The sequence below is a fragment of the Apteryx mantelli genome, chromosome 20 (genome assembly GCF_036417845.1).
Source record: "Apteryx mantelli isolate bAptMan1 chromosome 20, bAptMan1.hap1, whole genome shotgun sequence".
NCBI classification, from domain to species: domain Eukaryota; kingdom Metazoa; phylum Chordata; class Aves; order Apterygiformes; family Apterygidae; genus Apteryx; species Apteryx mantelli.
In genome coordinates, this window is record NC_089997.1 from 6,522,049 (window position 1) to 6,549,815 (window position 27,767).

Here is a 27,767-nt window from a genome sequence, read left to right on the forward strand (position 1 = left end):
ACACAACACAAAGCTGCAATCCTCAGGATGATGTGACGATCTCTGCACTGATTGTTCCTGGGAAGGAGGATCAAGCTGGGGTCTCACCTCCTGTCTCTTCCCCACCATGTCCTTCTCTTCCATGAGCTCTCTGCAAACCCTGACCCAGAGTTCAGGCATTGCTCTGCACTTGCTGTCTTCTTCTAGCAGCTCCCTCAGTGAGTCTCCAGCAGCACCCGAATGCCCCCTGCTCTCTGGAGTGTCCTGGGATTTAGAGCTCAAATGAGTCTCTGAAGATTAATTTCAGCTCAGCTCTCCTCAGAGATTGCAGAGAGTGAGTAGTGCATAACAGGCTCTCAAAGGAGATTGAAACCTCTGAGCTGATGGAAACTTTGAAAACTCCTCCGGCAAGGCCTGACTTTTTCCATAACTCTTGGTCACAAACTCTGGATCACGCTCCTTTTAAAAGGAAACTGGGGCAGAGAAATCATCAGGATTCCTCCAAACTGATGATGCAAAGCCAGGAGAAATCCCATGAATGGGATTCCCCTCGCCTCCCTGCAGATGACTGTTCACTGATTCTCTAAGGTTTAGAGAGCCCTGATGGCCTGAGCTGGTCCCTCCAGCCTCCCGCAACGGTCAGTGGGGAGAGAGAGGCCAAGCCACAGTCATTTCCTCGCAGGCATGGAGACTTGCCCTTGGGCATGGGGTAAGTCCCCCTTGGGCACCAAGCTCTGTCCCCTGAGGGGAGGGGGCCACAAAAACTCTCCCTGAAGCACAGGGGCCTGGCATGTCTGGGGCTGAAGGGAGCAGAGCTACTGGTATTTCTTCTTGGTTTCTGTCCATCTCTCCTTCCTGGGAGGTGCTTTGCTCCTGTTGTGGCACCAATGGGTGCCACCACTCATAACCCCTCTTAGCCCTGTGGGACTTGTGTGTCATGAGATGCGGTCTCTTTTGCCTCTGTTCTGGCTGGAAAGGCAGGAGGGCTGGCCCTGTGAACACAAAAGTTTGTGCGGCAGCTGCCTGAGCATCCCGATGGCCTTCTGCTGAATTGGCTCCACTGGGTCATTGTTTTTCCTTTTGACGAGCGAGTGAAGAGTTAACAGGACTGAAGAAGTCTGCCTGCTGATATGTGCAAGGACTGATATGCTCAAGGCTGCGGAATAGAAGAGTTAACAGGACTAAAGAACTCTGCCACCTGACAAGGCCGAGGAATCTGCATGGACCTGCAGGGAGGGAAGAAGCGATACGGAGGTATTGTGGTCTTGCCTCGCTAGCAGGGTCTTTCCAAGCAGACAAACAGTCCTGTTATTATGAAACTCGCAGAGGTCATCAAAAGCATTGCTTGCCCAGAGCCCCAGCTGTATAAAGAGAGACCTGGAAGCTAAGAGAGTTTGAGCAGGGATGGGAACATGACCTGACCATCCTCTCTGGCTGGACTGTGAGTATTCCCCCCCTCCCCTTTTCCTGGGATGCTGGGTTAAGGTAACTCCTCGAGGTTGAGAGTCCTCTCACTAAGAGTGAGCAAGAAAGCTTTCAAGTAGGGGTAAGCAGTGCTTCCAATTAATAGCGCAGTAATCGATGGTTTGGGGTTATCCTTTCTAAACCAGTAATCACATTATTTTAATGGATGTTACTAATCCAAAAGCTTGTGTGAGGAAATAAACATATTTTTTTATTATGTTACTGTCTCAGTTGTTACTGTCAAGTCTTCATAGCATGACACTGTATTACAGCATCTGGACCTTTAGTAGAAACATCTGAGAGCTGTGACAGTATGGGCAGACAAGTTACATGGTTGAGGGCTCATCTGTGACATAAAAGGAAGATCTCCATTTGGGTTATGTGATGGTTGCCCCTGTGGTCATCTACCAATAATGTCTAGTCAGTGCTCATATGTACCAATAGCATGTGCTAATGTGCTTGAGGCACCACGTACAGGCAATGGCTTGTGATGTTCCTGAGCAAGAAACCTGGTCTGAAGGAGCCTCTGGAAATGAGGCAGCAGCCTGTGAGCTGGGGAGCTCTTCAGACAGCTTGAAGGCTGGTCACCTCTTACAAAATGACCTTTGAAATTACGATTCATGACCAGGTGAATAGGACAGTGCCTGCCCTCACCTCTCCTGCCTTGTGCTCCAGACTGACTTGGGCACAAGCCCACCCTGACCTGAAAATTTGGCAGTCCCGGGGGTGCAGCAGTGCACCCAGGCTCATCCACCTTGCTGAAGGGCTCGGCTTCTTTTCTCAAGCACAGCCCCACATGAATCGAGCTGTGAGGCTCCTTAGGAGTGACCTTACATCTCAGTAGCTCTGAAGTCACACAGAGGTTAAGGTCCATTTCTGTCTGTGTGGGTCTGTAATTTAATCAGAGCAGAAATTATACCCTATTATTAAGTAATTGGTTTGTCCTGGTAGGTGTGTTCTGACACTTTGTCTCTATGTACTATCTGGTTGATACAGTTTTCATCAGTTTACATTTTACATCCTGTTTACATGTGTTTACATGTGGTAGTTTGCATAGATACAGAGTTATTAGTTACACAGCAGCCTGTTCTACATGGCTCAATATTCCCACACAAACTTCCTTTTCACCAGCATGTGGGAAGCCCAGAGGACAGCACCAACTATCATTTATGTTCCACATGTTCACGTAAGGTGGGAGGATGTTGGAGTCTCATGGGAAGCTACATTACCACATTATTACAGAATAGTCCAGCACAGGCACCAGTTTTGTTGCTTGCAACTTCAGATGGATGGATACGTATATTTTTGAGTTTGCTTTCATTTTCCTTTTCCAGTTTCACTTATGTGCCCTTGAAGCACCTGACCACTGCACTTTCCCAAGCAACTGGATACTGTTATCACAAGGGCACCTACCTGAAGATCTTACAAGTTGCTTACAAAAATCTTGACTGGATGCGTTTACCATCAAATGCTTTGAAAGTGCATAACTTGGCTACTGTTGGCAAATTCCTTCTAAAATTGAATACTGAAATTCCAGCATGTCAACAGTTTCTGGCATCAAAGCAGGTCCCTCTTCTCACAGAAGACTCCAGTAGTTCAGGGCTAAGTCCCCAGGTCAGGGGTCAGTGCTGGCCCTGGAAACAGTTCTCCATTTCCTCAGGATCAGCTCTCTGATGTCCAGTAGCCAGGGGGCAAAGGTTCCACCTCATTTTTCCAAAGAGGATGAGAAAAATGGATTTAGGACATAACAGTTAACAAAGGCCTCCTCAAAGAGTTCAAAGCCCTTCAGCCCAAGTAGCACTACCTCAAATATTGACACCTTTGAGGCTCTACCTGAAGCCTTTCTTGCAGTTCCTTCAAATGATATCACAAAATATCATGACTCATGCTGTCCTGCTAGCTAAAGCCTTGCAGCTTCTCCCCAAACTATTGCTGCTTCCCCACAGTCCATCTGCCTCCTCCCATTTCCACTTCATATCTTTAGCAGTTCACTAAACTCAGTCCTCTAAACTCAGTCCTCTAGTCGATCCCCATCCATGGATCTGATCTATCTCCAGAGAGACAGGCAGGACTTGATAGGAAAGGCTTTCATTCCTTCTTAAAAAGGTGTAACTTATTGGATTTTGTCTCCCAGAATTGGTCTGCAATAGCTGAGGAGAAAGTCTAAAGCTGAGAGGAAGAAAAAGGTACCTGCGTTTCCAGATAATACTTAAATATCAACTAGAAAAGCTAACCTGCTGTTGTTTACAAGAGAATGTCAATGAAGAAAGCAGCAAAACATTTGAAGGTTTTTGCTTCCTTATTTGCAGTACTTCTAACCTTATTGAAAGAGAAGATTTTAAAGTTATATTTCATCATACTGTGAGCTGAGTTTTGCTGATAGAGAATACATACAGCTAACTATTAAATCTACAGATATTGTGCCCATAAAGGGAAACACCTGGTCTTTCAAGCAAAAGATTACAATTGACTTCTAACAGATAAACCTCTCCTGCTTATGTACCAGTCAAGGTCACATGTACATGAAACACTGAAAGACAACAAAAACCCAAACCACCTTTTTAAACCAGGACACCTTTTGAGTATACTTTTCTTTTATCACACCAGACACTAAGCCTTTAACTATGGCAAGGAATTCCCTCTACTTTGAACCTACAGATATACTGCATTTTAACAATTCTTAAGAAATGACTTTTTACTGCTACTATAAAAGCTCAGTATTGGCAGAAGTTTTTCAAGCACACAAATGTATTGCTGCCTCAGTTTACCTAAAGATAAATTCAACAGAACCCACGTTCTAGGTTAAAGGCAAAGAAACCCCATCCTTGCCTCTACATATACATTTTCTGTTATGGGGGGTTTCTTTCTGAATAGCCTACTGTAAAGCAGAGGGGCAGTAGAATTTTACATTAAAATAGTTAGAGTTTACGCCTAACCTCTCCAAAGAAATCCAATTACTCTTAAAGAATCAACTGTAAAAGTCCAATGGTAGAGAGCCCACTTAAGAGCCACCAGTGCCAACAAATTACATATTATGCCAATGGATTAAAAATTGCCACCCTTTAGACTCTGTACAGGAGCAGGGAGGAGAACACTTCACAGTCAGGCAGCTGTTCCTCCTCTTCAGTAGATTCCTGGGCAAAATGTTGCTCATCATCATCAGCGGAGGATGGGGAATCACTGCTGTAGACTGCATGTTTCCATCTGCAAGCATTTCAAAGGCAATAACAAAAACAACATTAGGTCACACTAAGTCACATCAAAAATCAAGTGCAGTCTACCCCAGAAGGTACTGTGAGATCTGTGAAGTTTCCAGCCCATTATATGTATTCCTCATGCATCTGATTTCAAACTGCATTATGTGTTCTTCCTTGGGAGAGCAAAATTCTGTCTTTGTTGGGAAGTTAAAAAAAAAAAAAAAATACATGGTACTTATATGCAGCTTGACTTTGGCATATGATAGGCCAGAGCCTTGCAAAGTAACTGTAAAGCCTTGCAAAGTAACTGTATTTGTGAATCTAGTTCCCCTGATTTCCCCTGAACTTCGTGTTCACAGCTGTTACCAAGACAGCAGGACAAGTCAAGAAGGGCGTTCCTGAGAGAGCTTCAATTAATTACGATGCATACAGGAGGATAATTATGATGCATACAAGTTTGGCCTTGAGCCTTTTTATAGGTTTTTATTCCCCTTGTTCATGTCTTGCACAGGCTGTGGAACATGGGCAAAGTACTGCCTTCACGAGGTATTGCAATAATTACATCTCTTCCTCAAGGCATGATCAGCTCAACTACTGCAACATCCTCTTCTGTCCTGAAATACAGCCTTGACCCACTCACATCCATTCAGAAAGTTGCTCTAAAGATCATCTTCTGAACTTATTCCCTTCATCACAAAGAGCATGCTCCTAAAACCCTTCAAATTTCTTCTCTTACAGCAAACAGAGTTGCTAAGGCCTTTCATGAACTACCCTCATTCCTACATTATTTCCCACTGGCTGCCCAGAAAACAGCTCTGAATTCCGAGCTGGCCCTGACAGCACCTCTCACTGACTAACCCCTCAATACAAAAATGCAGAAGCATGTTCTCTTCTCACCTGCCACCTTCACGCTTGGCAAAAGGTTTTCATATGCACCTGGCAGTCTTCCTTACCTCCAGAAAATTCTTGCTGGGCTGCTCAAAACCCATGAAAACTGTCAGGCTACTGCTGCAGTGAGAGCAGTGCTCATCATTCAGAGTAGCACTGCGCATTTCCTTGTATTCCCACCTTTCAACAGCCATCTCTTGCCTTTTCTCTTGTGCTCGGTTATAAGCATTTGGGAAAAGGACTGGTTTTGTTTGCTGACTCTTTGTCTGGAGCTTATTAGCAGGGCCTTGGAGTCCCTGACTATGGCTTGTAAGCGCTAAGGTGTACAGAAATGTGAATAGATAAAAAATGGCCAGTGGTTCAGCTCCTTTCAGTTGTTTCAGAGGAGACTTTTGGCCAGAACGCAGTAAAGAAAATTGAAAGCCAGAACTAACCTGCACTGCCATCTTGAGTGTCAGCGATCTCATCAACAGTTCTTTCTTTAAGTTTATTTCCGGTTCTTCCCTCCTTGGGAGTACGCCTCAAGGTTTTCCTTATTACAAGAAACAAGAAGGATCAGTCACAAACATGCAGAAAATCTGACATGTGCACACTTGGTGCCTACACAGTAGCTTTATCAAGATTCTGCATGTACACAAAAGATTAGCATGCAGTTCTACGATGCAGAAAACAAGGAAGGATCACTGGAATCCAATCATCTAGTTTTACCTATTTTCACATGAGTCACATTCTATTTTAGGCCTGTATCTGTCAGTCTAATAGAGATGAGAAAATGGATGCATATTTTAATACAAAAAGAAAACCAGTACTTTTAAGTTTAGTTCATGGCCTACTTTGCTTCTCTGTTAACATGTTTATTCATGGCCCAGGACACGTTTATTAAAAAAAAAAAAAAAAAGTGATTAGCAGAGCAAAAAGCAGGACATCCACAGGGATTCCTGAAGCACATGAATCTATCTTTGCTTTTTATCCCAGAGTTCTCAAAGAACCGGGCAGTAGTACCCACAGGAAGCACCCAGCAGAGAGAATTTAATTTAATGGAGCAAAATGAAGACAGAGGAAACATGGTTGGTAGAAGTTGCTCTAGGGACAGAGAACCAGTTATGCTCACAGGTAATGCTGGCACAGGAACAAATACACACAGAGTTGCCATCACTAAATGCAGCCTGCATTTGAGGAGGCTTCAGATTCATGAAAAGGTAATTCTGGAAGTGGCTCTCCACGAAGGGAGCAGTTCATAAGGGAGCTTAAGTCCATTTATGAAAATGATCCTAGGACACATTTCCCTGTAACAGGTGACTAAATTACAAGACCCGGGAGATTCTCTGGGAGGTGATGAGATGTCAAGGAAAAACAGGCAAATGGGAATCCAAACCTCAGTCACTGGGACAAGCACAGGAAGCTGTACAGCACCTTTTTAGCCTGTAGGCTAACCACCCTGCCCAAGCAAACATCATTCCTTTGTGCATGAGGAAAAGTAATATTTAGTACCTGAGGACTACAAGCACAATAGATTAACAGCTTAGTTGTGCCTATGCGATGGAAGGCATCACACAGTCTTCTTGCATATTTCAATGCCAGCCATTATTTTGGGTAAGTTTTAAGAGTGAAAAAGCAAGTCCTGAAACAGCTGTTTGTAAACAGAATGTCCATTCAAAAAATGACAAAAAGGCAATTCAGAGAATGCAGCATAAGATGTAGACAACTTCTGACTGCTATTTCACATTTTCTGAGGAAGAAGATATGTCCTCCCTGCTCAGAGGATGCCTCTAGTATGGTCATACCTATCAATATGTAAGTTATAATTAGAGAAGAAAAAAAAAGCTTTCTCAGACTGTGGTACTCTGTGGAAGAAGTCACTTCAGCTACATTAGAAGTATTATTTTGCTGTGTGAAATATATTACTTACACAAAAACAGTAAGATAAATGAATATTTAGATTTTTCTGCATCGCTGAATAACCCAAGATCTTCCATCACCTTCACGTCATGTGCTGGTTTGCAATACTGCTTCTGCAGGACCGATACAGAGCTGCACTTGTAAGAGTAAAGAAAAGCAAGTGCGAAAAAAGGTTTGAAAAAATAAATATAAGCAGTAGAGCATCTTACTATAGAATGCACATAATGACAGAGTCAAACTGACACTTAGCCAGGTTCCTGAAACCTAAAATAAATAAATAAATAATAGTTCAAATGTTCCCTTTTGACAGAGATTTAAGAACAAGTGCTAGAGAATTTGCAATCACACTCTGCACTTAGGTTCATTTTTCCCTCCTGCTGAATGCAGTGAAAAATCCACTTTTACAGGAGAAAAACAGAAATTCTAAAGATCAGAGTCAGATATTAGAAAGAAATTATGGTAGCTTTTAACAGTACTTCAACTGCTCTGCATGGTAGCAGTAAGTCATTCGCAGCTAACACCTTCCGCAGATACAGCGACTCTTTATTCTTAACTATGGTGCAAACTGCGGGCGTTTCTTCCATGGTTGCACCCATCACACAGGCCACCCCACGGCTGGGACACGCTGCAAATCCTCGAGGAGACAACGCCAGCCTGGGCTGCACAAAGGCCACGTCGGGAAGGAGGCCGCAGGCAGAGCTGCAGAAACGCCAGGACTCCTTCAGGTGGGCTGCGGCCCCCTCTTCCTCCGTGTCCTGACTCGCCCCTCGCACGAACTGTGTTTCAACGTGCGTCAGCCCGGAACAGCAGCTCATCAGCGCTGAAGGAGCCTCTCACATCACAGCCGCCACTAAGATGGCGCTGTCCTGCCCGGGGGAGGGGTCACTGCTGGGTCACGTGGCCCTGGCATTGCCATGGCAACGCCCCAGTGCAGCCCTCCTGTTGGCTGGCAAGAGGAGGAGGGCGGGGCTCCCTTGAACTAACAGCTCTGTCAGCCAATCAGAGTCCAGCATGCAGGGCCCTCAGGGAGGAGAGGAAGGGGTGGGGCCTGATCTGGGGGAGAGGAGAGAGAGGAGAGAAAGAGGAAGCGAGGGGGAGAGGGAGGAAAAGGTGTGAAAGAGTGAAGCGAAAGGGAAGGGGGAGAGGAGAGGGGAGAGGAGAGCGAAGGAGCGGGAGAGCAGGGCAGCACCGAGAGCAGGGCAGAGCTGTGCAGCAGTGGCGCCCCGCAGCCCCGCAGGGCCGGTCGCTCAGGGCAGGGCGCAAACAGCCCCCTCAGGCAGCGGCATCAGGAGCGAGGCAGCTCCCCGCGCCGGCAGCCGGCAGGGCAGCTTCCTCCGCAGCCAGGCCTGCACCTGGAGCAGGGCGCTGCGCTGCTCTGCAGTGACCCCCGGGGAGAGAGAGGCCATGCCCTGAACCATGGCAGGTCCCCAGGGAGCTGGTGGGGAGGAGGAGAGGGAGGAAAGGAGAGAAGTGAGTGGGAGAGAGAGCGGGTGCGAGTGGGTTTGGTGGGGGCTGCGGGTGTGTTCAAATGGTAGCGGGTGCCCTCCCGCTGGGGCGGGGGCAGCGATGCTGGCGACGGGGCTGCTTTCCTCAGGGAGCTCCAGAAAATGAAACCATGAATTGGAGAATGGGTGCAAAGGCTCTTGGAGGAGACAGAGGTAATGTCACCCCCCAAAGAAAGGCATGAGAAAAATCCCCACAGAGGCCTCTCTTTGGCAGCAGAATAGGCACAAGACAGAGGACAGATTTGGCCAGGTGAAGCCCCTTGGGACCGCTTCATCTGCTTCCTTGAGGTGGGAAGTGAACATGACCAGGACTGAAAATGGATGTTCCCAGAAAGTCCATTTTCAAAGCCTTTGGGGGAGTAAAAGCAACTTCCAGGGATGGAGAGTTGGCCTTGCTGTGTTTTCAGGCCCTTGGGGGTTCTGCGTGCTGCCATGTCTAGTCGTGTCCCCTCTGTGTCCCTGATGCACCATGCTAAGGCAGCAGTGACCTCAGAATCCAGATCCAAGCCATGTGCCTTCTACTGACCAATCAGGTGCTCAGAAAGAAGTGATGTCACAGTCAACAACCAAGCCATGTGCTTGCTCCTTGCCTATGAGGGACTCAGTCAGTAGTGACCTCACAATCGACATTCAAGCCAAATGCCTGCTGCTGGCCTATCAGGCATTCAAGCTGCAGTGACCTCACAATCAGCATCAAAGCTATGTGCCTGCTGCTGGCCTATCAGGGGCTCTGGGAGAAGTGACCTCACAATCAACATTCAACCCCTGTGCCTGCTGTTGACCTATCAGTTCCCCCAGCAGGAATGACCTCAAAAGCACATGTCCCACCCATGTGCCTGCTGCTGGCCTCTCAGGCACTCCGGCAGCAGTGACCTCACAATCAGTATCCAAGCCGTGTGCCTGTTGGGAAGGGAAGGGAAGGTGAATAAGTTAAATGCAAAGTGCTCCTGAGAGGATAAGGACAGCATCCCATGGAAGGGGAACATAATGCAGTAATGTGAAAAAAGAAAGGCACAGTGATATTCAAAGAGCCTAATACAATGCCCCAGCATTTCTGAATAGAAAACCACTGAGTAAGTGGAAAAGTAAAATACATGACCATATCTAAAAGTCTAATGGCACTGAAATGCATGAAGGTGTGCAATAGCAGCATGGTGGGGTGGTGTGAGATGCAGCGTCACTAATGAGAAACTGCAGTGAAATGTGTGTGCTGTTTTGCATAAATGGTGGTGTGCGATGGACGGGAGTTACAGAGAGATGGCGAGGTGCCAAGTGCCGATGGCCCTGGTCTGTGGTAGTGCTGTGAGCTGTGAGCACTGAGACCCTGCTGCACAGGGGACACCCGTCCCCCTGCCCAGCCTTGAGTGCAGGGCCCCAGGAGTGGTTTGGTCACCTGCGAGGAAAAATCCCCCTCTAGGAGCTGTGCCCAGCAGCCGTGTCTGCAAAGGCAGCAGGAGCAGCCCCTGCAGCGCCATCCCTGGGAGCAGGTTTGGGGCTGGAGCTGGCACAGTGGCTCCATGCAGTGACAGTGCTTGGGGAAGCAAGCCCAGAGAGAAACCACCGTCTTCCTGGCTCGGGCGCTGCTGCAGGGAGAGCGCGGCGCAGGCTGCCGAGGTCACGTGGGCTGTGGTTTGTGCACCTGCAGGCGAGGCTTTGATCTCCCGATCAGCCCCTGCGAGGGAATAACGGGCTGTGGGGTGAACATGCTGAGAGTCGGGGGGGTCTGAACGCCTGGGCTGCCCTGTGTGCTGTCAGAGGAGTGAAATGGCCCAGCTCCCTGCTCCTGACCAGGGCACCCACCGCGGGGCTGTCCAGGAAGGGATCGACGAGCCCGCACTCACGGGATGGGGCTCTGGCCATGGCAAAGAGGCCTTTCACCGCTGCTGCTCCCGGCACAGCAAGGCTGTAGCAGGGTGAGGGGCTGTTTCTGTTTCCTTCCCTTCCTGACACAGCCCGTCCCAGGGGCAATCCCAGCTCCACGGTTCCCATGGTGTGGGGACAGCTGGACACTCGCACCTTGGGCACTCGGGCAAACACAGCGTACAACATGCCCAAAGCTCCCAGTCCCCACAGTGGGGTACAAGGGGCAACAGACCCATTTCCCCGCCATGATCTGCCCTGTCCCACTGGGATGGGCCCCGTGATGATGCCCCAGAGCAGCAACCGTGACATCCGCAGTGGAGCCGTGCCTCATATATGGTCATGAAGAGCGCTGGAGAAGTTCATTGGAGGGCTGGGCTGTGTCAGAAGGGAGATAACCCCTGATAATGTCTAAAAAGGTGCCTGCTGCTTCGATTGGCTCCTCCTGCAGCTGAGCCAGCACCTGCAGATATATATTGGCTTCTCATCTTTGTTGTCCCCTGCGAGTCCCCAGGAGCTGTGTCAGGGAGTGGGGTGCATCAGGGCAGTGCTGTCAGGGCAGGAGGCTGCAGATGGAGGCAGAGGGACTCCTTGTGCCTCGGGTGCTGTGGCTGCTCCTCTGGGTGCAGCTCTGCTGGGGTAAGTGCCTGCTTCCTTATCACATGGCCATGGGGCCAATGGGCACCAGTGGGATCATGGGGATCCCTCTGGAAAAGGGGTTTCATCCCAGAAAGCAGTGAGACAAGGGTCAGAAGGTTGCTCAAGTCCATCGACCCTGTGCCTCTCTGGGTGGGAGAAGGGTATTGGTGCTTCCAGGGCTCCTGTGCTTATGGCAGTTGGTGCCTGGGTGTGCTTATAGACACCTCATCCTTGGGCACCCTTTGGGGATCCCTGTTCCCCCCAGTGCTGTGCCCCTGGAACTGGTGGTGGGTCAGCTGGTGTCTGCAGAGCTCAGTGATCCCCAGGACACAGCCAACCCCCAGGGTGCCCAGGAGGGTTTCTGTGCTGTTCGCTGCCCTGGGGTCAGGGTGTGCCTGGCCTGAGGAGGGGCAGTTTGTGCCCTGCAGAGAGAAGGGGACCAGGGCATCTGCATCCACAGCCCAGTAGAGAGGTGTCCTTCCCAGGGGCCCTGGCTGAGGGCAGGGGCTGGGCTCATCCACATGGGCAAGGAAGGAATGAGCATTGGAAGAATCTTGGGGATCCTCTTGGTGCTCCCTGGGGACATGGAAAGCCCTGTGGGAGGTGGGTGGGTTTGAGTGGTGCCCAGGGCAGGTGGTGGGCAGGAGGCTGGGGTCGTGGGGGACGCAGCAGTGTGGGGAGGCCTGGGGGTTTGGGGCTGCTCACGGGGCACCATGCTGGGGAGGAGCAGATGCCCTGTGCAGGGCCAGGCACTGCGTCCAGGTGGGCATGGAGAGGGTGCAGGGTGCTGATGGGGTGCAAGGAGGTGCCAAGGGATCTGGGGTGGGAATGGCCCAGAAGGGCTGGAGCTGGGCATCCCCCAGCCCAGCCCAGTGCAGCCCGCAGGGAGAAGCCGGACCCCGACACTGCCCCTGGAACAGCCCAGTGGGGAGAAGGCTCACAGCCCCCGTGCCTGGGTCTCGGCCCTGGGCAGGGGACCCTGCACAGCTGCAGTGCGGGGCCTCGGCATTTTCCTAACCATCCCCATGTCTGTGTTTGAAGGTGCTGCGGAGGTGAGGCTGGAGGCTGGAGGCAGGCACTGTGCTGGGAGAGTGGAGGTGAAACACCAGGGCCAGTGGTGGACGGTGTGTGATTTTGGCTGGGACATGGAAGATGCTGCTGTAGTTTGTAAGCAGCTGGGCTGTGGATCTGCTCTCCAAGCTCTTGAGTATGCACATTTTGGGCCAGGATCTGGCCAGATTTGGCTTAGCTGGCTTCGCTGCACTGGCACCGAGACTGCTCTGTCTGAGTGCAGTCATCATGGTTGGGGTAAACATAACTGCTATCATGCTGAGGACGCTGGAGTGGTTTGTTCAGGTAAGGAGTCAGCCAGTTCCTCACCTTTGGGGCGGGTCCTGGGATCGGGGACTAACTGGGCTGTGCCCTGAAGGAGAAATGCGTGGGTACCGGAGCAGGCCCTGACGTGGCTACTCTCGCTGCCGAGCTGGGACTGTTGCTGCTGCTGTCCCTGGGGAAAGCCCCGGGTGAGCCCACCGCGGGTGCACAGACCCCATCAGGGTCGCGGGGGCTCAGCCCACCCTCAGGCTGAACTGAAGGGGCTTTCAGAGAGGAGGAGAGCAGGGCCTGGGGCAGAGGAGCAAGGTGACGGGCAGTACCTTGCACCCCGTGCCCAGGGCCGCCCCATGAGGACCAGCCCCACACGGGCTCGGGGCCTGGCGGCTGTGAGGCCCCTGGCTGCTCCCTCCCACATCGCCGCACGCACAGGCCCTGCAGGGTCCTTGGGGCTGTTACAGCCCCGCGGGGAACGTGGCCTGTCCAGGCAGCACTGACCCGCTGTCCAGCTGCTCCTGCCGGCCCTCGGCTCCCCACGCTGCCCCGTGCCACAGGGCTTTGCCAGCACTTGCTGACCCTCATCTGCACCTGCTTTTGCAGCATGCGCTGGTGTCAGCCCAGGGCTGCACGTGGATCTCCTGTTCCTCTGCCCGGTCGCTGGCCGCAACGTGCACAGCCCCAGCAGTGCGCTGTGGCCCTGCCTGGGGACATCTCTCCCCAGGCACGTGTCGGAGGAGACAGCTGGCCCAGACACCGACCCAGTTACAGCTGCACCATTTCTGTGCCTGGGACGTGTCTCCCCTCACAGACACCCCAACACCCCAGGACACCCCCGGGAACAGGGAGCATTTTGGGCTGCTCTGAGGCGATTCCCCAGCCTGGCTCTGAGCTCTGCAGCACCTGGGCCTGTTTTCCTGGTCCAGGCACTGTGGTGCTGGGGGCCTGTGCCAGACAGTGCCAGGCTCCTGGGGCAGCAGCATTTCCCTGAGCAGTGCCTGTGGCTGTGGGTCCAGGATAGACACAAGCCCTGGAGTGCGATGTGGGTGTGAAAGGAGGTGCAGGTGGGAGCGCTGAAGGGTTTGTGTCATCAACACCCACGGACGGCTGCTGCTGGGATGTTCATGGGTCATTTTGGATGTGGCTGCCTTGGAAATCATGTGGGATGCAGGTATGTAACTGCTGGAAGCCTCTGGGAACTCCCCATCATTGGTGTTTTCTCCAGGATTTGTCCAGCTGGTTGGAGGAGACAGCCCCTGCTCAGGACGTGTGGAGATCAGAGATGGAGACCAGTGGAGAACAGTCTGTGACTCACACTTTGGTCTCGAAGCTGCTGACGTTATCTGCAGGGAGCTGCAGTGTGGCACAGTCCTGTCCATCCCCAGGGCAGCTCACTTTGGAGAGGGGGTCGGTGCCATCTGGGACGAAGAGCTGCAGTGTGTGGGGAATGAATCCCTCCTCTCCTCCTGCCCCAGGATGTCCCTCAGCAACCAGACCTGCACCCACGCGAACGACGCTGGTGTCACCTGCACACGTGAGCATTCAGGGAGGAGGTGTGAAATGCCTCCTGTGAGCTGTGTGCTGTGGGGTAGGGGAGCAGGGAAGTGACTGCGCTGAGCATGGTGCGAGTGCAGGAGGGGTGGAGTCATCTGTAGTCCTGTGTAGACGGAAGTGAAGGAGATGGGACTGAATCTCTGTGACATTTCCCTCTCCACTGATGGATGAGCACAAGCACAAAGTGATCCTCTCTAATTACCCTCTCTCTCCCATGCAATATATCCAGGGTTCAGGCTGGTGAATGGCAGCACGGTGTGTTCAGGGCGGGTGGAGATCCAGGTGCAGGGGACTTGGGGAACCCTCTGTGATTCTCACTGGGACATCTCTGATGCACACGTTCTCTGTCATCACCTCAACTGTGGATTTGCCGAATCTGTTCCCGGAGGAGGGCATTTTGGGAGAGGAACCGGCCCTGTCTGGAGAGACACCTTCCAGAGTGAGGGGACCGAATCCCATTTGGGACAGTGCCCTGTGACTGCCCTGGGGGCCTCCTCATGTTCACATGACAACGATGCTGGTGTTTTTTGCTCAGGTGAGTGCAGGGAAAATGGAAGATTAACTAAACTTGCCCCTTGTGTGTGATACGGCAACCCAAAGCTGGGGAGCCCATGGCAATGACAAACTGAATTTCTCCCTGGAGAAACCCTGGCTTCCCATGGAGGGGTTCAAAGGGCTTTGCCTGCTCAGGTCTCTGCCTCCCCAGGGCAGCTGATTCAGGCCCTGGAGACCACCGCCTGGCCTGGGCTCCTCCGCTCCCCTGCTACAGCACAGGCACAGGACAGGGCTGTGGGACACAGCTCCACTCAGTGCAGCTGTGAAGGACCCTCCACTCCTTCCTGCAGCACACAGCCCCGTCCCAGACCACAGAGAGCCTTGCAGACCCTGATCCCACCGCCTGCAGGGGCTGCTGTGGGCGCGTCCATCAGGAGCAATCCCTGAGGCCAAGCTGCAGAGCGGGGCTGGGATTTGCCCTTGCTTCTTGTCAGTATGAACCCCAAACTCGTCCTGTTTTGTAAGAAAGGCCCTCATCCCTCTGCTTCCTGCTAAGGACACAAGCTCCACGTCCCTGATCCCTAGGGATGCAGAGGGGTAGAGACGTGTGGGTTCTCCCCTGGGTGTCTCAGCAGGGGTCAGTCCCAGCGTGGAGATGGAGCAAGGCTTGTGCTCATCCTGTCTGTCACCCAGGCCATTGCACAGGCCACTGCTTCCTCCTGCTGAAGCTGCTCCACATTCATCATCAAGGACATATCTGGTGGCTCTGGGATTTGCCCTCACCTCCCATGCTTCCCCATCCCTGTCCCTTCCTGAGAAATGACATTTGTAGTCAGCAAGGTTTAGTGACTGGAGGAAAAAAGAAAAAAAAAAACTTGGAAAACTTCCATCCTCAAGTTCCTCACTGTGAGCCGGCTGCAGATGGGTGAGTCCCTGGGTGTCCCAGGGCATCAGAAATGGGAGACACATGGCAGGGTGCAGGGCTCCCCGGTGTCACAGAGGGTCCAGGGCACTTTGCCTGTCTCCGAGCAGGATCCTCTGAATCCCTGTGGCTGGTGGGCGGAGGGAGCCGCTGTGACGGGCGAGTGGAGATGCTGCTGCACGGGACGTGGGTCAGAGTCCTGGATGACCAGTGGGATGTGAACGATGCCAGCGTGGTGTGCCGGCAGCTCCAGTGCGGAGAGGCAGAGCGAGCCTACAACCCACTGAAGTCTGAGCGAGGGACGGGCCCCGTGGGGCTGAGAAGGGTCCAGTGTGCAGGGAAGGAGACTCGCCTGACCCTCTGCAACATCTCCCTGCCTGAGGCAGTGCCGGAAGGAATTGCGGAGGATGTGGGAGTGGTTTGCTCAGGTGAGTCACTGACAGTCCCCAACACACTGTGCTCCCCAGGGCCGGGAGCCGCTGACAGCTGGGGTTTCTCCCGGCTGCAGGGAGCCGGCGGGTCCGGCTGGTGAACAGGGCAGGGCGCTGTGCCGGGAGAGTGGAGATCTACTACAAGGGCACCTGGGGGACCGTCTGCGACAACTCCTGGGACCTGTCCGACGCCACCGTTGTTTGCCGCCAGCTGGGCTGTGGGGTGGCCATGGAGGCGCCCGGCTCTGCTCATTACGGGGAAGGCTCCGGGCAGATCTGGCTGGACGAGGTGAACTGCTCCGGGGGTGAAGCTGCTCTCTGGGACTGCCCTGCCGAGGCCTGGGGGCAGCACGACTGCAGGCACAAAGAGGACGCAGGAGTCGTCTGCTCAGGTCTGTGTGGGGAGCAGTGGTGGGAGCCTGGTGCTTGGGGAGGTAGGGATGCAGGGAGAGCAGGGAATGGCCGAGCCTGCCCCTGGCTGCCCTGAGCCCCCTTCCTGCCCCCATCCTGGGAACATCCGTGCACAGTGCTCACTGGAGCTAGTCAGGGTTATAGGGAGAGCACAGACGTCCCCAGGGCTTAGAGGGGAGGGTAGTGCTGCACGTTGGGGACTTCTCTCTGCTCCCTTGGTGAAACAGTGACTTGCTGGCAGTGCCCTCTGCCTGTCTGAGCTCTGGGGTGTCCAGAAGAGTTCCTGCTCCTTGCAGTAAGCCTTCCTGCCCATGGATGCCATAGAATAACCTGGGGGATTTTCAGGGATGCTCCAGGTTTCTCTCTCCTCACCCCAGGACCAGCTTGTTCCCCCCCACTTTGTGCCTTTCCTTCCAGAGTTCACGGCCCTGAGGCTGGAGAAGAGCAACGGCTGCTCTGGGCGCCTGCAGGTTTTCTACAATGGGACGTGGGGGAGTGTTTGCTCCAACTCAATGACTCCTGACACCATGTCCCTGGTGTGCAAAGAGCTGGGCTGTGGAGATGAAGGGTTCATTAAAACAGACCTGCCATATGGCAGGGTATCTGGCTCCACATGGCTGGATCGTGTTGAGTGTGGGAAGATGAACAGCTCCTTTTGGCAGTGTCCCTCTGCTCCCTGGAAGCTGCAGTCATGTGATTACCAACGAGAAGAGACTCACATCACCTGCAGTGGTAAGGCTGGAGCCACCTGGGCACAAAGGCTCACAGCAGGTCCTGCTCCCTGTTCAGCAAGGTGCAATGCAGAGAAAGAGCTTGGAGTGGCTTTTACGTTCCATTTTGGACCACTGTGCTGTCAGTGACACAAACAAGACTTCATCTCTCAGAGTGACACGTGTCCATCAGCAATAGCTGTCCTGAGTTCCCTGCGTAGCCCAAGGAGGGGCAGAGGCACCTCCAGGCAGGGTCTCGTCCAGCTCCCCTTGGACACCTCTTGGAGGTGCCTGTTGCTCTCTGTTGCCCATAGAGAGGGCCCAGACAACCACCTTTTAGCTTGGGAAGTCCATGCAGAGCATCCTGCTCATGGCTGTGTTTTGCTGAGGGAACGGGAAGGGGGAGAGTGAAACCAGTCCTGGTGGCTGAGGGTTATGTAGGAAACAGGCAGCGTGCAGGGCACTGCTGGCAGCAGAGCTCAGAGAAGCCTGCCCTCTGGGTACATCCTTCTGCTCCTCTGCTAACCAGGGAGCCTTTGGGGGTGAGCAGCCAGGGGTAAGCCTTCAGTGCTGTGCTGTTCTACCCTGAATTGCCAGGGATCCAGCTGTGTCCATGAGCAAGGAGGCACTGGGAGGTTCAAGCACAGGTCAGTCCTGCTCCTGTCCACATGACTCCCATGAAGCAGCCCCTTCACCGCAGCATTTCCTTCTGCAGGGAGACGACCAGAAGCCACTCCAACCCCGGTGGCCGAATGCCCCAACTCTACGAGCTGCACAGGTAGCTGCTCCTCCATGTGCCCTTCTCACTTGGCCAGGCTCTCCCAGCTGCCCCAGTGACATGGGGGGTTCTGCGTTTTCCAGAGATGGAGAAGATTCGTGCTGTGGGAGGAGAGGACGGGTGCTCAGGCAGAGTGGAGGTTTGGCACCGCGGCTCCTGGGGGACGGTGTGCGATGGCTCCTGGGACATGAAGGATGCTGAGGTTGCCTGCAGGCAGCTGGGCTGTGGCCCTGCAGTGTCTGCCCTGTGGAAGGCTGCATTTGGGAAGGGGACAGGTCCCATCTGGCTGGAGCGGGTGGAGTGCAGAGGGACGGAGCGATCTCTCTGGGACTGCTGCACCAAGCCTGGGGACAGCGGTGCCTGCCAGCACAAGGAAGATGCTGCTGTGAATTGCTCCGGTGAGTAGCAGTGCTTCGTCTCCTTGTTCCAGGACATGTTTCCCCAGCTGTGTCCTCACAAGGCCCCTGAGCTCCTCAGAGCAAGGATGCCCCTGGGGAGGTCAGGTGTCTGGTGTCAGGTGGGGAGCAGCTGTTGTGGGGCTGGGTGTCCTCAGGCCTCTGCCCGTGGGTCTCCTGCAACCCCTGTAAGTGCATCCCCTGATCTGCTGGTGCTGTCCTCCCCACAGCCCAGAGCAGAGGGCCCTGGTCCTGTCATGGGGACCCAGAGAAGGACAGTTCAGATGGGACTTTAAGGGGATGTCCGTGCGCGTGCACACACACACACACACACACACCCCTCTATCTCTCTGTCTGCTCTGCAGCTGCACCGAGGACGACAACGTCACCTCCTCGAGCAGGTAACCTCCCCTCCTCCCTGGGGTTGATCTCTCTGGGGCCAGGTTGTGACCTGCAGCCCGAGGGAAGGGGCTCTGTGCTGGGGTGTGAAGCCCCGGATAGGAGGCCCTGGGATAGGAGCAGGTGTCTTTGAGGAGGGTTGTGATTCACCCAGCAGTGTGGGAACTGCCCTGTGACCCAACCCTGTGCCCCCACCCCCTGCTGCCGTGTGTGTGTGGGGGGGTCAGGACTGGGATGTCCCTGGACCCCCACCTCCCCCAGGCCAGGGGCTGCCTCGTCCATGTCCCTGCCCATGCAGATCTCACCCAGGGCCGTGCGAGGGACAGCGGGAGAATCTCGGTGCCTGTCGTCATCTGCATCATCCTGGGGGCCCTGCTCTGCCTGCTGCTGGCCCTCCTGGTGGGGCAAGTGCGAAGTGCCAGGGTTCAGTGCAGAGGTGGGTCCTTCCCCATCGGTCCCAGGGTGGGCGATCCCTCTTGGCAGCCCCGCGAGTGCTGTGGGGTGTCTGTGAGGGGCACAGATGGAGCTGGGGTGGGGGTGCTGCCTCCTGCCCTATTCCCTGCCCATGGCAGGGCAGGGCCGTGTTATGGACCCATCTGGCAGAGAGCAGGGAGCTCCTTGGGGAGAGGAGCCGCGGGAGCTGCTCCAGGGTCAGACCAGGGACCAGACTCGGGACCAAAAGGGGCATGGGGCTGTCTCTGAAGGGACAGGGTGAGGGTGACATTGTCCCAGACCATCTCCACAGGGATGTTGCTGTCACTGGGGACGTGGCAGTGGTGCCTGGACAGAGCAGTGGGGCTGGGCTGTGGGGTCAGTGCTGGTGTGGTCTGGGGGGAAGGGCTGGGTGACCACATCGGAGTCTGGTCTCCTGTCTCCACGTCCCTGTACCAACCCTGCCTCTGTCGCCAGGCTCCAGGAGGTCTCTGGAGCCCTTCTCTGAGGCCGTGTACCAGGAGATCGACTACAGCTTGACATGGGAGAAGCAGGCGATGTTCAGTCGCTCAGGTCGGTGTGGGTCCACTTTGGAGGGAGCACGTCCGCAGGGCCCTTTCCCCCAGCCCTGACCCAGGATGGGACCTTGGCAGCCCCCAGGCCAGTGGTCCCCACAGCGCTGGGCCACGGGGTCTGTGGGGAGAGCAGCCCAGTGAGGAGCTTCCTCCCCACCAGCTCTGCCCATCCCAGCCCAGGGCACAGCTCCTCCCTGCTTGCTGGGCTGCCTGTCCAGGGTTGTACCTGGTGGGTGAGGGAAGGGGCTGTCCCAGGGCAGCTCCGAAAGGCCCTTTGAGATGGGGTTTGTCCCATGGGAGCAGGACGAGCCCCGAGCCCTCCTCCCCGCGCAGTCCCTGCTGTGTGGGTCCCCGTCCCCAGCAGTGCTGGCCATGAGCAGGGTCAGCAGGGCTCACCCCAATAACACCCGCTGCTCCTCTCGCCAGGCTCCTCTTTGGAGGGGTCCCTGACCAAGCTGCAGCCCGAGCCTGGGGACAGCGAGGAGGAGGACGGTCCTGGGTCAGCACCAGGTAATGGAGGGTGAGGCAGAGGAAGGGTTGCTCTCTCCTCCCTGTAGCTGTGTGACCAACAGCGTTGTCACTGAGTGTCACCATCGGGGTGGGGAGGAATCACCCTCAGGAATGACTCCAGAGCCATGTGGAGCGGGTGAGGGTCGCACATGCCCATCTGAGCTGGGTGCCTGCAGCCCTGAGCCCTGCGGGGTCGCAGGGGGACTTCCCGGGCTCAACCTGTCCCTGCCTCCAGCAGGCCCTGAGCTTACCTCAAGGAGCAATGCCTCAAGGCACCAGCGTCTCCACAGCCAGATCCAGTGCAGAGCCCAGCACTGCTGACCCTGTGGCTGGCCAAGAGGGATCCCCGCTGCCGTATGCACACTCCCACAACCCTGGGGGAGGTGGGATGGATGCTGAGTCTCCTGTGGCCCTGCCAACACCAGTGTCTCAGCCCCTCGTTCCTGCACGTCCTTCCTTCCTCCTCTCTGCAGGAGGGCTCTTCTCATTGCCACCAGCTCCCCTCTCCTTTCAGATGTCCCTGTCCTGCCCAGAGGTGACCCAGCAGACAGCTATGATGATGCCAGGGAAGTCTCTGACCCCGGGGAGGATGTTGTTCCTGGGCAGCGAGACTGGGAAGTGCCCAGGGAAGCAGAGGAGGGAAACAGGCCTGGGGAGGCTCAGAGAGGTGAGGGGGAAGTGCAGTGCTGCCGGCTCCTGGGGTGCCGTCCCCAGTGCCCGGAGAGTCACTGCATACTGAGAGCCCGACCTCCCGGGACAGGGAGGGAACCTGCGCCAGGAGTTTTCCTGCTGTGGAAACTGGGGTGCGATAAGGGGCTGGACATCTCGGCACAGTAAGAGGAGGCAGAAGAAGGGGATTTACAGCCCAGGAGGGGCACGTGCATGGGGCCAACTGCAATGCACTGGCCTTGCTGCTTCCAGAGGGGAGCCTGCACTCCTGGGGAAGTGATGGAGCCCCAGGAGCCAAGAGAGATGCCCCATCCCTGCTCCCCACAGACACAGGGTACGATGATGCTGAAGAGGCGTCTCTGACACATCCCCATGAGGACACCAAGGCTGAGAGACTGGACCCTGGTGCCCAAAGGTCCCTGAGCCCAGGGCCAGGAGAGCCCACCCCTGCCATGCGGTTGGGTGCAGCTGAGACAGAAGAGAGGTCTGTGCAGCTGGGAGAGCCGTGAGTGCCAGAGACCAGTCTCCCTTCTCCCACTGGTAGCAGAAAGAGCTGGTCATTTTGTCTATTTTTAATCGTCTACTTCTATGCCATGCATTGGTATTTGTTCTTATTAAAACCATTTGGGAGTTTGATCCAGAGCTGGTGCTTCCCTCCCCAGGTGTCGGGGTGTCTCCCCAAGGCTGATCAGGGAGGGTGAAGCACCAAGAACCAGCAGTGGGGAAGGGACACGTCTCAGGACCAGTGGGCTCTGAGACAGGCTGGGCACCTGCAAGTGCCCATGGACCCTGGAGTGCAGGAATAGTGAACAGTCCAGCTGGAGGATATTCCTGCTGGCAGAGACATTTCCATCCTGCAAACCACACGCAAAGCTTCCAGCCAAACTGGGTCTCTCTGCAGGGTCCTGTAATGCCCCTCTGGGCAGGGAGGTCCAGTCTCCTCACCCCGGGAGTGCCCCTGCTTGCTCTTTTCCCAGGGCCTCTGCCTGGACTACCCTGGTCCCAGGCACGGATGCCACCACAGAGTGGCAGTGACAGGGTTGGTCCTGGGCTGTGGCCCCACAGCAGTGAGCCTGGAGGTGACAGCAGAGCCCTGAACACCCCAGCCAGCCCCAGAGGGGCTCATTGCCTGGGGATCACCTCCCCACAGCGGTTGAGAGGCAGCTCTGCTTCCCACTGACCCTGCACATGGTGCAGAGCAGCTTGTTGGGGTGCCAGGGGCTGGGATTTCCCCTCCTCTGGCTCCACAGGGTCTCCCATTTCCAGGGGCTGCTCCTGGCTCCCGTGGCCCTCATGGACCCCTGAGCACTCCTGGCACAGCCCAGAGCTGGCTCCTTCCTGGCAGGGGCTGTGAGGCACCAGGGCTCAGGGAAGCCCTGGGATGCCCCCCTGCTCCCATCCCCCCCCCACCCCTCTGCCCTCCAGCTGATGGGCTGCAAGCGCAGAAGAAGGAGCCGCCTCAGCTGGGGCACCAGTTTGGCTCTGTGCAGGGGACTATCTGTGTGCAGACACAGGGGACAGGAGCAGTCAGTGACAGGAGAGGACATTTCCTTCAGCAGGGTGGGAGGCAGAAGAGGGAGAGGGCAGTGGGCTGGAGAAGGGACCACCTCAACACGCAGGCTCCAGCCCAAAGTCACAGTTCAGCCCCTGGCCTTGGGACAGGCCCATCCCTGAGGATGCTCACAAGGGCATATTTCTATGGAGAGAAGATTTCATGTCCACTCCTAAAGCAGTTGCCGATTGGAGCTGAGAGAAGATCCCTGGTCCCAGGCCGGGTTTTAACCAACTGTGCCCCAGCGCCCACAGGTGAGAAACTTCTCACACAGGAGCTGAGTGGGGAGGAGGGTTCAGCAGCTGTGCAGCATCTGGCACCCAAACTGCCCTCCCTCCTCCAGCCGGGGACAGGGGGGGGGGGGTCTCCACACTCCACTGGCTCTTCCTGATGGGTTCCCCATGCCACACACTGACAGGCAGTGGGGCTAAGGCCAAGCGCACAAAAACACATTCTGCCTTTGCCCTGGCTCATTTCCTTTCCTGCACTGAGCTGACACCTGAGCTACTCGGAGAGATCTGGAATGGGGAGGAGTCACCAAATGCATCTGTATCTGTACCTGTGTCTGAATCTATATGATCTATACCTATATGTAAAAAACATTGGGATTCTGTGACTAAACTGGCAGTTTCTGAGAGTAGCATTTTTTGCCTGCTTTGATTTTCCTTTCCTACACTGAAATTATTTATGTTCCCTACTTTTTCCCTTGCATTTTTCTCTTTCCTTCCTTTTGTCATCCCCCCACCCCACCACTTATGCATCCATCTTCCACTCATTTACTGATTTCGGCCTTGGCAGACACAGGAAAGCACGGGGCCACGCGACTGCCGTCAGCTCTCCCTGCCCAGCTGCCCCAGCACAGCTCGCCTCTCCCCCGCAACAGGCACCATCAGGCCGGGAGACAAAATCAGACGTCTCTGCCCAGAGTCTGCTGCCTCTCTCAGGGAGGCAGAGGATAACGTCCCCAGCCCCAGTGCTGCCCAGCGCTGGCTCTGCTTTGCAGGAGGCTTTCAGCTCTGGGTCCCAGGAGCCAAGCCGCAGCCCAGCAGTGGGGCTGTGTGAGCCCCCTCCATCCCCCCAGCCGGGCCAGGGCAAAGCCGGGCTCCCTGCTGGGAACAGCCGCAGGTCGGTAGTGCTGCAAACAGCAGGATCCTGCCCTCCAGGAGAGGAGGGAGCCAGCAGCTATCACCAGCACCCTCTCCCATGGCAGTGTTTCCCTGTGCCCCACTGGGAGCTCCTCCATGGGCAGCAGCATGGCCCGGGGCTGAGGACATCTCTGCTCCTCTCCCGGCCGGAGCGCTGGTGCTGGGGACCTTGCAGGATGGCTGGGCTGTGCATGCAGAGCTGGGAAGCAATTGTGGGAAGGGACTCGATCCCCAGTGTGGACGTGAGGACAAAAAACCAATGCTGCTGATGGTGACAACGATGGTGTCACCAGTACATCCCTGAAGCAGTGGGGCAGGGATGGGGTGACCCTGGGGGCTCTGGGGCCAGGCTCAGCCCCCACCTGAAGGACACGCTCAACCCGAGGTCTGGCACAGGGACCCCCTCTGCTCAGCTGCAGAAATGTCACCACACAGACACACGTGGACATGGGCCAGAGATGGACAAAGAGTGAAAACATGAAGACGTGGCCCTGTTCCATCGTCAGGATGTCTTCGGCATCCCCGGGAGATATTTGCCAGGCTCAAGACCAGACCTGCAACCGAATCTCTTGCCTTGGCTATAGGAAACTGTGTGCCTGCTCTGATGTTCCATGCAGAGCCTGCAAGAGGAGCAGAGGGGCATAGCGCAAGAGCCCGGGTCCATAACCAAAAGGTGATGGATCAAAACAATCCATGTTCTTCACAGACATTCATGGTCAGAGTGTTGGTCTAAAACAGAAGTCTAATTCTTCAGGATCTTTTGCTTAGGGTGATGCCCATGTGCGGAAACCAAACCTCTTGAAGAGGATTGCTGGTCGCTGTCCAGATGTTGATGGTAGTCTCTATCACAGGTGCCCTTGCAACAGCATCTTCAGCTAAACTGGGTGAGAATCCCTGAATGGGATTTTTCCAGTGAATCCTTATAATCCGGCTGGCCCATGGTCCTATGTGACCACTCCAGAGCATGCATGATCCATTTCTGTTGATATAGGACTATATCAGACAAATCTGAACATCATCCTTGTATCATAGCTGTAACTTTAATTCCAAAGATCTTACCACAGTGCAAAAGAAGTGACATCCTCATTCCAGCATTGTCCCTCCTTACCTGCCTGTCCCTCTCCCCTCCCCCTGAGCTCTCCTTTCTGCTGGTGGGAGTTTTCTGATGTTCTTGTTGACCTCACAACACCTCCCTGCTGACCTATGGGCTAATGGCCAATCCGGCTGAGGCAAGGAATTGACTCCACAGTCAACATCCCAGATATGTCACCCTGACCCACCTCTCCCTCTCCCCTCCCCCGAGATCTCCTCTCCATGGGGAATGTTTTCTGACCTGATTCCTGACCTCACAGTGCCAGCTTGCTGCCCAATCAGATTGCTGCAATAGAAGTGACCTTGCAAAGAAGGTCCCAGGCATGTCACCTTTACCTGCCTCTACCTCTCCCCTCTTCAGGGGCTCTCCTCTCTCCTGGGGGCTATCTCCTGCCCTTGATGACCTCACAGTGCCTGCCTGCCTGCCTGCCGCTGGCCAATCAGGCTGTAGTCATAGAAGTGACCTCACAATCAATATTCCAGTGGTGTCACAGTTACCTGCCCTCCCTCATTCCTCCCTCCAGGCTCTCATGGCTACCTTCTGGGCTTTGTCATGCCCTTGATGACCTCACATGCCTGCCCACAGCTCCTGTTGCCTGCAGTGACCCCAGTGCCTGCTCACCTGCTGCTGGCTAGGAGGTGCGGAGACAGGAGTGATTCACCAATGATGTCCCAGTGATCACCTCCACCTGCCTCCCCTCTCCCCTCCTGCTGAGCTCTCACCTCCTGTGGTCAGGTGCATCTGATGAGCCTGATGCCCTCACAGTGCCTGTCTGCCTGCCCAGGGCAATCCTGATGCTGCAGCTAAAATAACCTCCCAGCCAGCATCCAGTCCTCTCACCTTTATGCATGCTACTGACTCTTGTCTCACAGGGCTGCCATCTCTCTTGAGATGTACTTGATGACCTCTCAGCTCCTGCCTGTTTGCCTACTGCTGGCCAATCAGGTTGTTGCAATAGTAGCAACATAATGATGTCATTTCACCTGGGCAGACTTTCTGATGATCTGCCTGGGCTCTTCCCACATGGGGAGCTCCACTTCCCACATGACACCCTGTCAGAGGGCAAGCCTGCAAATTCTGGAGAGGAGCAATGAACCCTGTTCCCAGCCCTCACCCTTGTTGGAGGGGAATGGAGATTTAGGACAAAAGCTTCCCCTGGAGATGCTGGGGATTGAACCCAGGACCTCCTGCATGCAAAGCAGGTGCTCTTCACTGAGCTACATCCCCTAAGAGCCTGCTGAGGGGTGGGACATACTCTTGTCCCATGATGTGCCTCTGACAAGCACAGCCCTGTTGGCCCCTGGTGCCCTGAGAGCCTCAGCAGAAAGCAGCATTTGAACCCTCCTGCTGGGCCACAGGCTGGGATGGGGGAAGCTGAGATTCCCTCTCAGCTGGGGCTGGTCCTGGACCAGGGCTGCACCATAGATTGCTGCCCCTTCAACATCTCTGCAGTTGATGGGGGCAGGAGGAGACTCTCGCTGCAGGCGCTGCTCCCACACTCTGGCCCTCCCAGGGAGGGTCAATGGAGAGGAGCAAACCCTTTCCCCGAGTCACCTCTGCCACCCCATGCAGCACTGCTGTGTGTGTGTCGCACCTGTCTTCGATGCCAGCAGCAGGAGCAAATGGGGTGAGGGAAATGCCCTCCCCAGGGTGATGTGCCCACAGCTCCAGTTGCCCCCTGGCGTGTGCACTGGAAGGGCCATGAAAGCAGGCAGAGCCGATCCTGGGCAGGGAGCTGCCCACAGCCCCTCACCTAGGTATTAGGCCTCCCTCTGCATCGCTCTGCCCACCAGCACTGGCAGTGGGCAAATGGCAGTGTCCCCTTCCCTGGGGCTGGGGATGTGCCTGGGATCAGGAATATTCCCATTCCTCCAGCACCGGGAACTGGACACTGGAGCTGCCCCAGGAGAGCACCAGGTGGGGGGTCTCTGTGGCACAGCAGGTAGTGCATTCGGCTGTTAACTGAAAGGTTGGTGGTTCGAGCCCACCCAGGGACATTGCCCTATTGGTGGTGTGCCTGGGGGATTGTGCTGCCCAGCACCCTGGGTTTTGCTCACAGTCACCATGTCCCAGCTCTGGGACAGCAGATCTGCTGCTGGCTGGGACATGCATCTTGCAGTGGGACATCCTTTCTAGACCATGTGGTAAGGCCAGAGAGGCTGGAGAGCAGCACGGAGGATGTGATATACATGTGTCCTGTTGACCCTGAGCTTAGCTGACTTGTCCCATCCCCTTGCCTGATGGGAAGAACAGAAGAGGGAAGAGTGTGTGTAGTGCCAGGTGGTCCTGCCTGTACATCTCATTGCTGAATGGGGAGAAGGGAGGGTGAAGTGCCACGGGGCAGGGAAAGAGACCAGCTGAGTGCCCACTCCAGAGACTGTGTGGGGACGTGGGAGTGATTCACACATCTGCCTGATGTGCAGACAGCTCTGCCAGAGATCCCCCACCCTGTGGCAGGGTCAGTCCTTCATCTACCCCAAGCACAACATCGGGGCAGAGGACAGCGCTCTCCATCCAGGCTGTGCTTGATCCTTAGCCTGACTTGTTGGCTGGAGAGACACTGTGTCTGGAGACACAGAGGGATGTCCTGGGTTGCAGTCGCAGCTGAGCTCCTGATGGGAGAGCAGGGTTCAGCAGCAGCAAGAGCTGCCAAGACGGCCAACGCAGCATGTGGGGCTGCAGGAGCAGGGCTTCTCCCTCTGTGCAGGGACAGGGGGCTGCAAAGTGCTGCAGCTGGGCTGGGCAGGGCAGCCTGATGGGCGAGTACATTTGGGTAAGGAAAGGGGGTTTTTTGTGCCGTGAGCTGGTACTGAGGGGATAGAGAACACAAAAGCAAGTCTGTGTGCAATGTTCAGGAGAAATTAAAAAAAAAAAAGTAAATTTGGAGAGCAAAACTGACTGCCAGTCTTTGATCTGGGGCTGCTGTGAAGTCATGG

General features: G+C 55.0%; 1 protein-coding gene and 1 non-coding gene across 2 annotated transcripts; one reads left to right on the plus strand and one right to left on the minus strand.

The window, feature by feature from the left end:
• Positions 1–15,888: 15,888 nt before the first annotated feature.
• LOC136993827 (antigen WC1.1-like) lies at positions 15,889–18,455 on the plus strand (the record flags this gene model as incomplete). The annotated part of the gene is made up of 5 exons (XM_067308773.1): positions 15,889–16,159; positions 16,240–16,554; positions 16,991–17,305; positions 17,999–18,061; positions 18,145–18,455. Coding segments are annotated over 5 exons (1,275 nt in total), but the record flags the coding sequence as incomplete, so codon positions are not given.
• A 7,532-nt stretch (positions 18,456–25,987) lies between these two features.
• Positions 25,988–26,058, minus strand: TRNAA-UGC (transfer RNA alanine (anticodon UGC)). Its single transcript has one exon. It is a non-coding gene; the product is annotated as a tRNA-Ala (tRNA).
• Positions 26,059–27,767: the final 1,709 nt, after the last annotated feature.